At 44.6% G+C, this 16,479-nt stretch overlaps 1 protein-coding gene across 1 annotated transcript in view; it reads right to left on the bottom strand.

Annotated features, from left to right (window-relative positions):
• VASH2 (vasohibin 2) overlaps window positions 1-16,479 on the bottom strand; it is a 172,896-nt gene that overhangs the window by 18,796 nt on the left and 137,621 nt on the right. The window contains exons 6-7 of the mRNA XM_086927869.1: window positions 7,580-7,961; window positions 3,637-3,746 (exon numbers count right to left, since the gene is read on the bottom strand). Coding sequence (XP_086783995.1) covers window positions 3,637-3,746; window positions 7,580-7,961 — 492 coding nt within the window. The remainder of the gene's footprint in view (window positions 1-3,636; window positions 3,747-7,579; window positions 7,962-16,479) is intronic.

The following is a 16,479-nucleotide window of genomic DNA, read 5'->3' as shown; positions in this document are numbered from 1 at the left end:
CAGACAAATCTATTTGAGAAAATAGTGATTGGAGGCTATAAATAAAGCCTACTGAGTAACAACACACGTAACGGGGGTGTCCCCATCGGAGGTTACAAAATGAGACAAGGCGGTACTAAGGAGGGACTACTAAGCCTTTTGACCAATGAACAGCCACAGTTGACAGTGGACACTGACACAATCCAATGAAAAATATGGGTGGGAAGTGGGCGGAGCTTCATGTCCCTACATGAATACAGCATGCCTCGCAGAGCAGTGCATGTGCTGCCCAGACTCAACCCTAAAACCTACTGGTATAAAAAGGTCTTGCAAAACAAGAAAGGGCTGGAATACAGTAACTACTTGAGTAAGGACTGACATGAACTGGCGAAGTAACTCAGACTGCGCTGAGAAGTAAGACTTGAACTGTTCTGCAGCCTTTAGTATCTAAAAAGACAAGGATATGACCCACAGGAACAGTGCCATGTTGAATTAGAAAAGCTTAAACTAAATGCTCGAGACGCCATCTTGTACAGGTTAAACAGGAGAAATGCAAAACGTGACCTGGAAAAGTATTGTAAGCAATTAACATCCTCGGATATAATGCCCCAACTCTGGTTGGCGTGGGAATCTTTCCAGACAGCCGGCCTGCAGAGGAGAACCACAGTCGAGAGATGCAATGCCAGGACCACTTAGAACCACCCTCTGTGCTGCACAGCAATCCACCATCACCACCCAAAAGCAAGAAGGGAGCCCCTGGAATGATGAGAGTCCAAGAAGGCTCCCTGCTCACTCTGGCTTGCCAGCGCAAGTCGAACACACACAATAAACCATCGCACAAAAATACTCTAAACATTCACATTTCCAACTATACTGGCAAACAAACCACACAGGATCACCAGGGATCCAGTCATTGAAAAATCCCTGAAGGGTCTGGAAAAGATGCCCAGCTTCTGGAAGGTCCATGAGACCATACAAATGGAAGAAATGAGCTACACACATTTTGACAACCTAACATTAGTTGAAACAAACCTGCCTTCATGTAGACTTCAATTTCTTGACCCTCCTCAATGCTCAAGAACAGCATCCTTTGCAGGGTAAACAGAGCTAGGCAGAGCATGGTAAATTAAGTTCCGTTCCAATTGGACCTTTCCAGAAACAAAGTCTGCATCCGCTCCTCCACCTTATCTATATTTCAAATTTGCCAAGGTTCATTCATGTAGCACACAGTCACCATATTTATCTTGTGGGTCTGTCTCACTTCTCAACTGCAAGAATTGTGTTACTCCTCCCACCACTTCCAGTATCCTTGTGCACACTGGTAAATTCCTCTGATCTTTACCATTCAACAAACGTAAAGAGGAGGCACTCTCCAAGGCCTTTCCTCTCCTTCAAGAAAGCCAGTGTAGTTTGTGGCTTCACCCCACGCTCACATTGAAGTCATTTGGCTAGGTCATCCATTAGCCACCCCTATTTGCATCTAATCATTTTACACAAGGTTACTCATTTCGGTCATGCATGCTGCCGCACCATCTGCCGGACATCCACTGACGGGCTGCACAGGTAAAGGAGTGGGAAACCCAACTCCGCCTGTCCGCCACTAATTCAATAGCCTTTCCTCCGGTTACTTCTAACAAGCAGGTAACACAAGGCCACTGCTGCTGTTCCACACTGCCACTCAAGCAGGATCATCCAAGTTTGTTTAGAAGTCACCTTGCTTCACCACAGCTTGCCACATACTACACACGGTTGCATATTAAGACCATGGAAGGAACAGTTGCATCAGGCATGCTTTAAGGTTCTAAGTGGCTTCTTTGTACTCCCCAAGTTGGCGTGGCTCCACAGTAGCTGCCGTCTTGGGTTTTGCTCAGGCTTAAAGAGAACTGTGCCAGATCCACCCAAAAATTTGGGAGAGGTAAGCAAGTAATGCCATAAACACAGGAAGAGATGCTCAACTTGAATATGGTAAACAAGGACATGAATGGCCCATTCTCGAGGGAACCTTAGGCTAAAATGGATTGACAGGAAGGAGCAAGGCAAGTACCCAAACTGCAAGCCTGCCATAGTGGCAGCAATCCCCTCGAACGGCCCTCCGGTCTCCATAGTAGAGTAGAACAGGGATCACAAATTTGTGGTGATACAAACACTCTTCTCACCAAGCTCCACAATCGGGTGGTGCATTACAGGAATATGTAACGTGGACTGGTTTTGTAGACCTTTATTTACTACACTTCTCTGTTAACAGCCATCATATGTACACACCCTGCCCATTTTGTCAATATGTGAGGCTACGCTGCAGCCCTTACACACCTAATGTGCCCTTGCACTGTGTGCATCTCTCCCCTAACACAACAAGGGTATTAGTTGGTCACAAATGCCAATTGTCAAGTTCGCTTGGCAGTCGGTCTCCAGTCAGCAGAGCCCATCATTGATGGAATATGCTCTGGCGAAGGGCTTCATTTCATCCTCACCCAATCGTTGACCATACAGAGGAGACCTCCCTGCCTTTTGTGATGGGTCGGGAAGAGTTAATGCATGCTTTTTTTTGCTAATCCTCCCTGAACCAATCACTAACCACGTTTTTCAAGCATTTTACACAGGAAGGATGAGGGCGAACGTGGCACGTAGCACCCGTTCATTTTGCTAGAGTGCCTTTAGTTTGACTCTTCAACTCTCAAATACACCTATTAAGCACCATTGGTAAACTTTAAGGGTTTCATTTTAGATAAAATTTCGTAGTCACTTGTAATCGTGTGCACTCTCATAGCAAATGTGATGCTTTGGTGGCACAGCAGAGATGGAATAACATCACCCATGAACAGCTGGGGGGTGCTCCTTCCATTACATACTTAACCCCTTCCATGCTGATGACGGCCCCCAGCCGTCATGCACTACGGTGCTCGTGTGCTGATGACGGCTGGGGGCCGTCATGAACCCGCTCACTCGCGATTCTGCCGCACAGGCGCAGAATCGCGGCCGCATGGAAGGGGTTAATAAAGGTAAACACATGTTCAGAGTGGTCTGCTTTGTCATAGAAAGAAAGGTATGACAACTGACCGACTTACATTTAGTAGGACAAATATGAACCTATTAAAGTCCAAATAAAAACACTGCCTACCAAACAGCTAGTATTAAAAGTTTGCTCAATTAAATTAGACTTTGGGAGAGAAAGTTGAAAGCTCTAAACACTCTAAAAGAGTTTGAACTTCAAGATACGAAAGTGAATTGAAAGCTTGCTTCAGAACAATTACTTATGAAGTAAAAGAGTAAGCATGGCCGCTGAAATCCATCTCAAGCAAAGTGCCACTTCAAAAGAATTATATTACAGAAAACGCAAACGGATAATAATCCGATTTTCACATGCTTCGTTACAGCATATACTGGCACAGTTTGCAGAAATATGTTGAAACCACCTGATGCCATTCATTTGAAAATGGCCTTCATGCTGTGAGCACATCTTATCCAGCCGTGACTTTTCCCTGTAATGATCACGGGTTTAGAGGTGCCAAAGTCAGTGGGTTCAATTTAACTACACAGGGATCACCAGACGATCAGTGCATCAATGCAGTGAATAAAAGGGGCTCGACCTGGAAACAAAGGTCATTGAGGATTCACTTCACTGTGCTGAAGTACACAAACAGCTGCATGAATACTTACGATTTGTCTCTTCTGCAAACGCGCCTTTGTGGACTCACTCGTCTGCGGGGGGACAGGGACTTTCCTCTTCTGTCTTTGATTGGGGACTGGGTACTTGAGGACTTCAGTATCTGGAGGAATATTAACAAAACACACCTTAAAATACCAGGATACCTTTAACAACTCAAACTGTTTAGTTTACCTGAATATCCTCAACGTACCCCTCTAACATTTATTATAATTCCCCCAAAGTTCAAAGTGTCAGATACATTGAAAAAAAAATACAGACACTGGCAATGCCAGTAGGACTGGTTGACAAATGAAAGTGCCTCTTCAGTTACTGATGGGTTTAGGCCTTTTATAAGCACTCATGCATCCATTCATCCACTCACCGGTCTACTTTGATTCACCCACTTACGCAACCACAGTTAACACACACAAACTCAATAAATGCAAGAGAAAATAAAAGTAGAAAAAGAAAATATGCTGCCTAAGCACATGCTTGTAGTAACAAAATTAAACAGCAACAGGTGGTTATTTCGTTATTATAGGCAACTAGGTGCATCACAAGTCACCTGTAATACCAAAATTAGAGACCGGTTTTATGCATGGGCTGCAGGATTCCATGTATTATACTGTAATTAAGTTACAATTATATACAAAATTAGTGGTCACAATAATACAAACTCCCCCCTAAGAAGCCATAATAAGGATTATTCTAGTACAAACCTATCCGCATGGCTTGTTCAAGTGGGTCATCAAGATCAAAACCACGGCCTACTACGGAAATCTGAGATTCCACGTAACAAAACACCAGCCTGCAGGTTTTAAGCACAGCTCAATACCGATCCACCCTTAAACGCCATTTGGCTTTAACTTATGCTTTTTTACAATTAACTAGTCAGGCCTACTGGCTTGGTCATAACTTTTCATAATAAGCAGACCAAGCCTACGAAATGGACATAACTTTCTTTCAATGAACCAATAAGGCATACAGTCTTTATAACTGGTTTGAAACCACAATCAACACAGGCGTACTGAAGTGTGCATAAGATATTAACCATCCTGCATACATTTATTACATTACAAATATGCACAAATTTGCACTAGGTAAAACAATACACAACTTCTCATAATGGCCTCGCAAAGACTTCACAATGAAAATCTTCCACCCCCAGGGTTTGTCGGGTGGGTGACCATAACCCTTACCAACTACTGTAATCTGTCTTTATAAACAACGGGGTTGACCCTGTATCCCTCAGAACCTGGGTAATCTGTAGTTTTAAAAATTAAAGGTTCTGTCAGTTTAAGCAACAAAGTGATTTATCCAAACAGTTTTTTTCTGCTCCTCATAGAACCAACATAACACCTCCAAAGTACTGTAACAAATCCTTATAGTAAATAAAGGACGACCTAAATGTTACTCAATATTTTCTTTATATCGTTTTCTGAATCAAAAAGTCATTTCTATACATTATATACAAGTAACTGTCATTATATCAAATATAGTGCAAAAACAGAGTCACATCAGTGAATGGTGTACTTGTGACCCGCTGCGACTGAAAACATTGGCGCTTTCAGGGTCGAAACGTCGACATCTATTCACAGGCCACATAAACTCGGAGCCCCTAACAAACTTGAAAGAAATCATAGGGTTCCCAGATTGTATCAGCAGATGGCCTTATTAAATGATATTCTGTATATACATGTACAGTTTTTCTACATGAAATTTGGATATATTTTGTTTGTCACAAGTACACCATTCACTGATGTGACTTTGTTTTTGCACTATATTTGATATAATGACAGTTACTTGTATATAATGTATAGAAATGACTTTTTGATTCAGAAAACGATATAAAGAAAATATAGAGTAACACTTAGGTCGTCCTTCTTTATTTACTATAAGGATTTGTTACAGTACTTTGGAGGTGTTATGTTGGTTCTATGAGGAGCAGAAAAAAACTGTTTGGATAAATCACTTTGTTGCTTAAACCCGACAGAACCTTTAATTTTTTTAACTACTACTGTAATCTGAGCATTTATGCAACATGGGCCTAACTTCTCAACCATTGGCTTGCCACCATAACCAAATGAGTCCTGCTTTACTGAACATAAGCTTTCCCCACATGTAATAAAGTGCAGTAAAAGCACACTTCCAGTGGCAGAATGCAACCGCTGTGAAATCTAATGCTGCCTGAGTTAACCAAATTCATGTAACCCTACTCCCGTCAAAGATAATCCCATGTGGCTTTCCATGGTTTGACAGGAAGTGAAAATCCATAATTCAAGGGGTTTTATGGATAGTGGTTTTTCCATAGCGAAAATAAGAAGCACATGATCATTTTATTATCACTTGCTCATGCAAAATGTTTAATTTGAAGAAATCCTGTATGAGCAGAATGATTAAAGGGGGATGGTTCTGGAAAGGTCAGATGTATGTGTGTATATGGGTTTCAAAAGCAAGAACCGAGCCAAAAGGCAGTGTCATTCTGTACAGGTTCGAGCATAAAGTCAAGGAGGTATCAGAGAGGTAGCTGGGTGGTGGATGGTTCATACTTTTTAAAGTATTGTTCTTTAAAGAGGTGCTTACTCAAATCTTTACTAATTTGGAGCAGCGTTGGGGCAATCCTGAAACATGCAGGAAATGGTTGCAGGTCCTGTGTTTAGAGATCTAAAAGGCATAAAGTCTGTTTTTTCTTTTTTTTTCGCTTCTTAGTCTGCAGTCTGGTGGAGTCCTAGCAGTAGGTGTGCCAAGAACCACCAGACATGGTCAGCTTGTCTGCAAGGTAAGCAGGTGTTCTGGTCGTGAAGGCTTTGTAAAGGATGCAGCAGGTTTTGAAGATTGTGGTACATTTTGAAGAGCACGCGGGGGATTCACGAGGATCACTTTAATGTTATAAATCTCCTCTAAACTTCGGGGGTAATGCTGCAAGTGTATCTGAACAACTTTCAGAGCTCAGGCTTTAAGAACTGACACAAAAGTCAACATCTTCCCTGAAGAAGAATATTACACTATGTAAGCTCTTATCATTTATTTATTTATTATAACCTTCTTGTGACATTTTACCTTTAAACCATCAGCATTTACTCAAATCGAATAAAGGCAGATCTCTCCACTGGCCCCCAGAAAGGAGCGCATGTCTGTGCACATCTGTCTTTCGCCATTATTGTTCCCGATAAAACGGATCCCTTGGAAAACAATGTGAACAGTGGCCTATCTACCAATAGCCTTTTACTATATACACTTGTTCTCATCAAACTGGGACTTCAGGTTTCAGCTGCAACAATAAATGCACTTGCACACGCCTTGCAAAATTCCATCAACACTAAGTATAAGTCTCCGATGCCCTGTGGTAGCCATAGCGACCCAAGGAGTGTATTGTGCTCGTGGATGAAACAGCAACTATGGGTACCAAAGCAACAGGCATATCTGTAAAGCACTATGGAGGAGAGATGTTTATGGGTCTCTCGACTAGTGAACCCTAAAGTGTTCCCCCTCACTTGACCATTTTGTTACCTTCCCTCCTTAGGCACTGCACGTTTAACCTCAAAGTAAAGCAGAAATGCCCAGACCAGTACAATTCATTTCCAACAGCGTTCCCAGCCCTGCTGTGGAAGAGTCTTTGGTCGTCGGACATACTTTCCTATACAAGGGATAAAGAAGGGCCATATGGACAAACTTCAATCTTTAAGGTTCACAGTTTCTGCAAATGAACCACCCGGAACCACATCTGTGCGGAGTGCCATGAAGGGCCCATTCCTCCGCCTTCCTATCTTGCTAAGCTGAAGACATCCCTCCAAACTGTAGAGTGAGCAGATGCTATCCAGGCACATTTGATCCATAAATAGCGATACACAGAAAGATAAATGCAAAGGAAACAAGACAGTAATGCTACCGCTGGTCCATGAAGTCACATTTCCAGAGACAACAGCTGCATGTGCTTTAGGGACAGGCACCTACCTTCATTCTCATATCTCTGGCATGCTTCTCCAGTTCCTTCTTAATGTCTGGTTGCATCATCTTCCCTACGTTGAGAACCAGATGCCGCCACTCAATAGGCTGGAAGCTGTGCGGATCATGTGGTACATAGAGTCCAATCTTCACTTTTTTGACGGAGTGCAAGTATTTCTTGTACGAGTCTTCAAAGTCACAGATGAGGTCAGTAAGTGTCCGGAAGGTCAAAGGTTTGTCCATCAAGTCCGGCCGCCTGCTCATGCCTAGAGTGCCATATCGTCCATTGCAATAAATTCCAAGCACCACATGATGAAAATGGTTCCCTGAGAATTGTGTTTTAAAGCTGATGGGAAATCGCTCCACGGCAGGCTGACCATTAGTTAAGTATCTGATCCCAGTGTCAAGGTATAAAAGTCAGAGATTGAAAATTCGATCAAATGCGCAACACTGTCATACAATGGCAACAAGATGGCCTTTTAATGCGGTACAAGAATGATTTTTGTGTCCAAAACCATAAATTTAATAAAAACAGTTTACAGCTATATGAAAGATAACATTTAGTGTTTGAAAGGCTACTTACCTGTTACAATAGCCAGTCTACATGTATATGAAGGGTAGCATTGGATATCCAAATAAAAGTTGCTTGCCTGTTACAATGGCTTTTCAGCTTGGCTGTATAATAAACAAATGCTGCAAAAACATTTTAAATCCTCCTAAAGTAACATACAACCATTCGTACACAAGGACCCCGAAGTTCACAAACAGGATAGCTTACTATGAAATTTTAGAGCAGCATTGGTTATCGCAAGACAAAATATACTGGAGTGTAAATTATTGTAGCCCTGTGCTGAATTATAAGACTATTTCAAAGTGATTCGACATGGTACATTTCTTTGTTACCTTAACAATAGGCTCCAACACAACAAACAGAGTAGTGTTCTTACTCGAGCCACAATAAAGGAATTGCCCCTTGAGTCTCTTATAGTTTGTCAAGAAACGGAGATGGATGGATATCAATGTAAATTCAAGCCCTGCGGAGTCTGCAAGGGAACTTGGTAATAAAACTGCTTGATTTAGATGGAGGGGCTGATGGCAATGCATAGAGTGTTCTCCGTTTTTTAAAAATCATGACCATACACCCAACATGGCCGCCAAAAATCTATCCCGCATACCTCAGTACGCTCTAGCGTTCGAGCAGCACAACGCGGAAACGTGAGACAGCAAGGAAGCTTTAAGCGTCTCGGCGCCCTCGGTCATACAACATTCGGACCAGAGACGCACGATTAGGTGAAACAGATGGAGGTATTCTGTTAGCAAGTAAGTGATGGGCATGCCCCGCAGATCCGAGGAGAGCAGACAGAGTATCCTTACAACTCGGTTTGTCTTTGATCACGGACCCCAAACAAACACGGCCCCGTGTGTCTTAACAACAAGACAACCTGGCCCAAAAAATCTGATGTTGTGCTTCCTCCCGGTATTTTAGATTGCTGGGATACCGAACCCCTCCGAGTCCATGGGGCGCAACTAAGCTCTACCATATGTATGTAAAAACGAGGTGTATGAGAATTTTCTGGGTTCACATGCATCTATTCCATTCCACCATCTAGTGGGTGGGTCCAGAATCATATCTCGTTTCTCCTCTTGCTTTTTTCTTTGTGGGCATCAACCCCCAAATGGTGGTAAGTCCATCCACTAAGTGACTTCGGATATGCACCCCGGAAGTTCCTATGCGTAGTCACCAACTTCAGATTCTCCCCCCTTTAGTGATTGTTTTAGGTGGAACTTTCCTCCTTTTGAACTGGTGTTCACCTTTTAGGTTTGTTCCCTCACATTTCCAGGGAGGCAGGTGAGTCGCATGTGAATCCAGAAAACTCTTTAATCTGCAAAACTACTCCTACTGGTAAATAACCCTTTAGTATTGCAGCATGAATCCTTTTAAGGAGTCACAATCTGTGCATTAATTATATAGCGGTATTTGTCTCAGTGAGAAGGATAGATTGAAATGTGGTTGAGTCTGCTAACAGTGCTGTAGCACTCTGTCCCACATCTGCTTCCTTGTTTATCTGAACATCCAAACAATAGTGTTACGTGAAGCTGTGTGTGGATGACCATGTCACTGTCATGCTGATGTCAATAAGGAATACATTTGCCAGGAATGCCAGAGTTGAGAGCATCTTGGGCTGTGTAGGCCAAGTTTTCCTTACCTTTGTTTAGCAAGTTTAGATTGTTTCCACTATCCACCATGCAATGGTTACTTTCGTTATCATTGTACCCTTGCTTGCCTTGGCAAAGGGGACAAAGAGTTGGTTCCTCTTTCTTATTACCTTTGCCTCTTGTAGGTAGTACAAGAGTGCTCTCTGCATTTCCAGGGCGTGCAGTGCCCTTTCGGACTGTGACTTGGGTTCTTGGAAGAAGGCCAGTAGCTGGGTGCTCTGGTCGAAACTGGTGTTCTGCGATCAGTTACATTGCGGTGCGTTACATCACAGTTATTACAACGTAAGCCATTACAACGACTTGCGCTAGGGGCGCTGGACTTCGGAATAGTTTGATTTACTATTCCAACTCCACCCTACGTAACAGTGGGGAAGGTGTTGGAATAGTAAATAGTAAAATCATACCATTCCTTAGTTGGTTGGTTGATTGCTTTATTTCGATATGCAAATATCATAAAAGCATTACAAAAAATATATAAAACAGCACATCGTTAAAGACTGTACATTTAAAACAGAACAGATAAAAAGTAGCAATTAATCAGAAATAAGTTAATTAAGAAAAGGATTAAATTGATATGGACAGTCTTTTTGAGCGGATCAACCATGCCCATTTTAAAAATTTGGATACGGCGCAGACAATGGGAGGGGCTGTGTCAGTTAATAGAATCCGTAAAGCCACCAAGTAGTGGCGAGTGCCCAGTTCTCTACAGAGTGGTTTGAGCCAGTGCGATCTTGGGCGAGCGTAGTCCGGGCATTCAAAGAGAAAGTGCGCCACAGTTTCAGGTCTATCAGTACATAGGGCGCAGTGGCGTGATACCTGCTTAGGGATATTCCATCTGGACAGGAGGTCAGCTAGAGGTAAACTGCCTAGTCTAAATTTAATGAAAAGAGCCCGGTCCATGGAGATGGTAATAATGTCCAGATAGGGGCTCAAAGGCAACAACGTCTTTTATTTTCAGGAAAGTTGCGGTGGAATTGCAGTGACGTTGATTGCTGATGAGCTTGGCAGAGACCCATTCCCAATAAAGTTTTTTTAGGGTCTCCTTCGGGGGACCAGAGTGTGTGGACCAGCAAGACCCCAATCCTAGGTCCCCTAGCAGATGTTTAATGTCCCTGAGCCATTTGATCTTCTGCCAACCGTCCGAACACATCACCTCTGCCAGCCCGTCTGCATAAGATTTTAGTTCCGGGACCCTCCACAGACGGGCCCAGAGCAGAAGAGGCCGAAGGCGGGCCTGGTCCTTAATTGCTTTGCAACCCGCATCCAGAAGCACCGGAACTGTCGGGGTACTCATCGGGATGGCCAGAAGGTCCTTGATGAATTTATTCTCAGCCTTGGACAAAGACTCCATATTGCCTAGACCCCATAACTCAGCTCCGTAGAGTGCTGCGGATACAGCTCGAGCTTTGTAGATATCGATTATAGGAGCTACACAATGTTTTGATGAATTATTGTACTCCTTCAGCAAAGCTCCCCCCACCCTTTTATGGCCGATGGTCATTTTGTTAATATGGGGGGTCCAGCTCATAACATCACTCAGACGGATTCCCAAATAGTCAAATTCTGACACCCTTTCGAGAGGAATAGAGTTCAAGATGTGAGGGCGGCCAACCTTGCGGGGGGGGTGCATGATCAGATACTTAGTTTTGTCCACATTGATGACAAGTCCTCTATTTACGCAAAAGTCCTGGAAGCGGTTCAGTAGCTTCTGGAGGCCCTGGGGGGTTTTGGAAATGAGGAGGGTGTCGTCGGCAAACAACAGGGTTGGGATCCTTACGCCCCCCAATAAGGGGGCGCCTGCTGGTTCACTAAGCCGGTGCTCTACCACCCCATTCACATACAAGGAGAATAGGGTGGGAGCTAGGACACAGCCCTGCCGGACACCCCTGACAACCGGGATCCTATCGGTCTTTTCTCCATTCAGACCCCATCTAACCTGGCCATTCCTTAGTGTATAGCTCCATCCAGCGCAAGTCATTGTAGCGGCTGCGTTGTAATGACTGCGATGTAAATGTATCGCGATGTAACGACCGTGTTGTAAAGGCAGTTCACCAGATTTGAAGGTATAGTTTAGGATGGTGATTACTTGTAGCTCGCTCACCCTGCAATGCAACGTGATTGCACTTAAGAAGGCTGTTTTTAGGGTTAGTAACATCAGTTCTGCTTTAGGCATGGGCTCAAATGGTTCTGTCATCAGTTATGTGAATACTAAGTTCAAGTTCCACACTGGTGTTGGTGCAGATCTCAGTGGTATCACCCTTTTTGAGCCTTCCAGGAATCTTTTCATCACCGCTAGTGTGAAGAAGCGGTTCCCTGTTGTTCCTCTGGTGTATGCTACTAGGATGACCAAGTGGACTTTTACTGATGCGTAGGTCAGGCTATTTTCTAGTAGGTGGTTCAGGTATGTTATGATCATACTGTGCTTTATCCTTGCTTCTAGCTTATCATGGTCCTTCTGGACTGAGGAGTACGACAGATCCTTGACTGTCTGGCCTTGTCCAATATGTTTGGAATTAGGGGAATTGGTGGAAAGGCATATTCAAATCTCCCAGACCAGTCTATCAACAAGGCATTCTCTTTGGACTGGTGGTGCGGAAATCTGGAAGCGAAGTCTGCATTTTGCGTTTTCTGGACTTGCCTATAGGTCTATGCTTGGAGTGCCCCCGGGTATGAACACACCATCCAGTACCTCTTGTTTAATCTCCCACTTGTGGGAGAGGTTTTCCGGTTCCTGTCATTCTTGCTTTCAACAGTTTTCTTCTCTGCTTAGTCGGTCTACTTCTGTGTTCCGTTTTCCTGGGAGGTGTATTGTTACTGGGGTCGTGTTCTGTTGGAGCACCCATTTCCATATCTCCTTTGCTAGTTTTGACCGTGGGAATGACTTTGTTCCTCCCTGTTTTTTTGAGATAGAAGATTGTTGTTGTGTTGTCCACTGGAAACAGCACTGTCTGTCCCCTAATGTGTGTCTGAAAGGCCTTCAGTGCTAAGAAGACAGTTTTGAGTTTCAGAATGTTTATGCACTTCACCGCCCCCGCTGGACTCCAGAGTCCCCTGAGCTTCAGGCTGTCCATGTGCACTCCCCAGCCGTTCTGGGATGCATGGGATGAGTCTGTTATGGTCACAGTGAGAGCTGGTAAGTTGAAGGGTTTCTCTATCCCCCACATTCATTGGGTTCCGCCATTCCATCTCCTTCTGAACCTTTGCTGTGACAACCACTAAATCCTCCCAGCTCCCCACGGCTTGTAACCACTTGTTGCAGGGCCATTTCTGTATAGGTCGCAAATGCAGTCTTACTTGCTGTATGAGGGGGGTTGCACAATGCCATCATGCCCAATAATGTCATGACAGTCTTCACGATCAGAGACTGACCCTTTTGGTAGAGATGAGCTTGCTCCTTTATTTCTTTATTCCTTTTGGGAGACTGGGTATACGTGTGCTGCCCTCATGTTCAGTTTTGCCCCCAGAAATACTTTCACCTGATCTGGATGCGGGGATAATTTTTCATGGTTTCGGTTGACGCAGAGCCGTTGTACCGTGGTGATGATTGTATGTCATGGTGGCTCGTTTGCCTTCAGCTGCCAGCCATCCAAGTACAGGTCGACATGTATGAACGGTCTTCTCAGGTGTGCAGCTACTGCTGATAGGCATTTTGTAAACACCCTTTGTGCTGATTTTATGCTGAAGGGTAGCATTCTGAACTGGTAGTGTACCTTGTCTAAGACTATTCAGAGGTGCGGTTTGTGTCTTTGTTTCATTGCTATGTGTAGTTAGCCATCCTTTAGGTCTACGGGGGCCATGTAATCTCCATTTCTTATGAGTGGGAACACTTCTCGTAGAGTTGTCACCTTGACGTTTTGTGTTCATAGTATTGGTCTCAGTGTTAAGTCTTGTTTTGGTACAAGCAAGTACGCGGAGTAGATGCCTCTTCCCACCCCCTTTTCTAAGACCTCCTGGCACATGTGTATGAGTTTGCTTCCTTAAGGGTCTTTCCTTGGAGGGAACAGGCGTCCGTGTCTCTACGAGCTCTATGCAGCAACCGACTCTTATGTTTACAATCCAGTTGCCGACAACTCCTGGAGGAATCCTCCTAATCCCGCTCCCTGGTGTTATGTGGTGGGGCTGCTGGCACAGCAAGTCACCTGTTTGCGTGCCCCCTAACCCCCACAAATGCAGGCTGGCCTGTATCTCTTGGTTTCCCACGAAAGGGCTGTCTCACTGGGTGCTGCCACCGTTGTTGGTCGGGCTGGTGCGTGGCTTGTTGGCTGAAGCCTTGCTGCTGTTGTGGGACTTGTGTGAATCCTCCCCTGTCTGCTGGGCCTCCTTTTGGGCATTCCTCCTCTCCTTGAAGGATCCCCTGAACTGCAAAGCCCCCAAGGCTTTGGCGGTCTTGTATTCCTTTATTTGCGGTAGTGCCTCATCCACCGCAGTTCTGAAGAGGGCTGCCCCTGTGAAACACATGTTGATCACGGATGCATGCACCTCTGACTTGAATCCATAGACTAAGCCATGTGAGCCTCCCAAGGATGGTACCTGTGCAGATCTGTCTGCAGGCAGTGTCTGCTACGTCCAATGCTGATTTGTGGGAGGAGTTGGTGAAGTTGTTGCCCTCTTGGATCACTGCTTTGGCCTTCTTTTTAAACTCTTCCATAAGGGGTTGTAGGAGGCCTTTCATCGCCTCCCATTATTGGTAGCCATATTGTGCGTTAGAACTCTCAATTCTTCCTTACCTTGGCCCTAGAAGCTGGGAAGCATAGTCAGATAGAGGTTTGCCTTCTGGGATGGCATCAGTGTTTCGAGGAGGAAGCACGATTCCTCCCTTTCTTCCGCAATCTCGACCCCTATATGTATTTGCTGCCCTCTTGAGGAGGAGTCCATTATACATGGACAAGTTGTCTAGAGGCAAGGACCTCAAGGGATAGAGGTTGACATCCTCTCTGTGGGTTTTGGCGTAGCGATCCTGTCATGCGTCCAACTGTCCCTGTCCTTCATGCTTGGGGGATTTGTCCTCTTTGTAGTCGAAGAGGTCTTCCTGCTCCTCTCTGTGGTTTCAGTGTCAAAGGCGCCTCAATGTCTAGTTGGTCGTCACCTATCTACCTCGAATCAAAAGAGTTTTGGAGGGGCGTGGCTTCCTTTCAAGGAGTCAAACTTCTTCCGCCGCAGCAGGGCTGTCATTTTGGATTCGAGAAGGTGTTTTTTCCATGCGACCTCGAGCAATCGTTCAATTTCAGCCAAATGGGCCTTCCTCTTCGAGGTCACCAGTTTTTGGTCTTCGGTTCCCAGTCTCTCTCGCTCTCTCTGCTTCTCCTTTGCCCCCTTTTTTTGCGCCTGCTGGTGTTGCAGGTTAGCTCAAAGGTTTGACCCCCTCACCAATCTGTGTCCTTTACTGGATCCGTGTAGTTCTTTGAGTTTTTGCCAACGTTCGGTCGTCAAGCGTTTTGACATCTAGGTAGCTTAAGAGAATCTAGAGTCTGTGCCTTTCGGTGCCTTTGTTACCTTCTTCCGCTTAGCTTTCTCAGCATCTCGTGGTGTCTCTGGAGTCTCTCGCCGCTCTCCTCTCAGCATCAAGCCTCTCGATGTCGAAGAAGTCTTCTTCAGCTTCAGACTCTCCGCCATCTGCCAGATTATCTTACATGACGTTCCCCTCTTCATGTTTACTGGAGAGGCCTAGATCTTTGAGAGATTCCTGGTTCCTCTGGGCGTTGGCCAGACTATTCCAAACCAAACTACAAGATGGTGGAACAGATGCTCAGCAAGTGAATCCAGAAATGGATTCATGCAGCAAAAATAGTGCTAGATCTCCATGGACACGTTCAGTGCCCTTAAGCTAGCAGTGAGACAGAGCTTGTAAGGTTGGAACAATTAATGCCCACAGTCAAAGATTGGGTGTCTGAGTCAATCTTCAGGTTACCCAAGTGTGATTATGAAGATTTTATTTATTAAAAGGTATTTATACAGCATGAACCTCGACCCAGGATCAACGGAGTGCTTTACAAGAACGCTACAGCAAAGTACAATGGATGACTAGTTCCCACTCAACAGGCAGCAATTCAAACAGTTCTAAGAAGCAAAGGGTCCTCCAGCACCAGGAGATGTACTGATACTAAGGAGTATATGGGGAGGGTGTCTTTCAGACCTTCAGCTTGATACCAAAGACATCTTTCAACAAGGATGGGGGATAGCATGTTTGAAAATCTGCTACCAAGATGATGGGGGGTGGACCAGGTCAACAACCTGCGGTCCCTTGTTAAATGGTTCAGGAAAATAGGTTATATTTGCAATAAAGTCAACGCTTCTGCAGATGTATGACCAAGCGTGGTCATCACTGAAGCAAGGTCACTCGAGGAGAAGAAAGCTTTTAACAGCTTGGCACCAGTAAGTCTAAAGCTAGGAAGGTTGGGGGACACTGGTGAAGGAATCCTGGACCTCTTGTATCTGGTGCAGGAGCGAGGAGGGTTAATTAAATATTCTTGTATGTAGAATTGCCAGGATACAAGCGCTACTTCCAAGCAAGGCTTGATCTCGGAAGCTTGTAAGAGGAAGCAATGAAAAACTTAGGAGGAATGAAAAACGTATGGCCCATGTTAGGTTTTCCTTCGTTTCAGGGATAAGTTAGACCATACCTGAACACAGGGTAATGCTAAGATTCTACTAAGATTCTACTGCTAGAGACTATATCCTTTATTGACTAACTT

The sequence above is a fragment of the Lissotriton vulgaris genome, chromosome 6 (genome assembly GCF_964263255.1).
Source record: "Lissotriton vulgaris chromosome 6, aLisVul1.2, whole genome shotgun sequence".
Classification (NCBI taxonomy): Eukaryota; Metazoa; Chordata; class Amphibia; order Caudata; family Salamandridae; genus Lissotriton; species Lissotriton vulgaris.
This window is presented reverse-complemented; position numbering and strand designations above follow the sequence as displayed.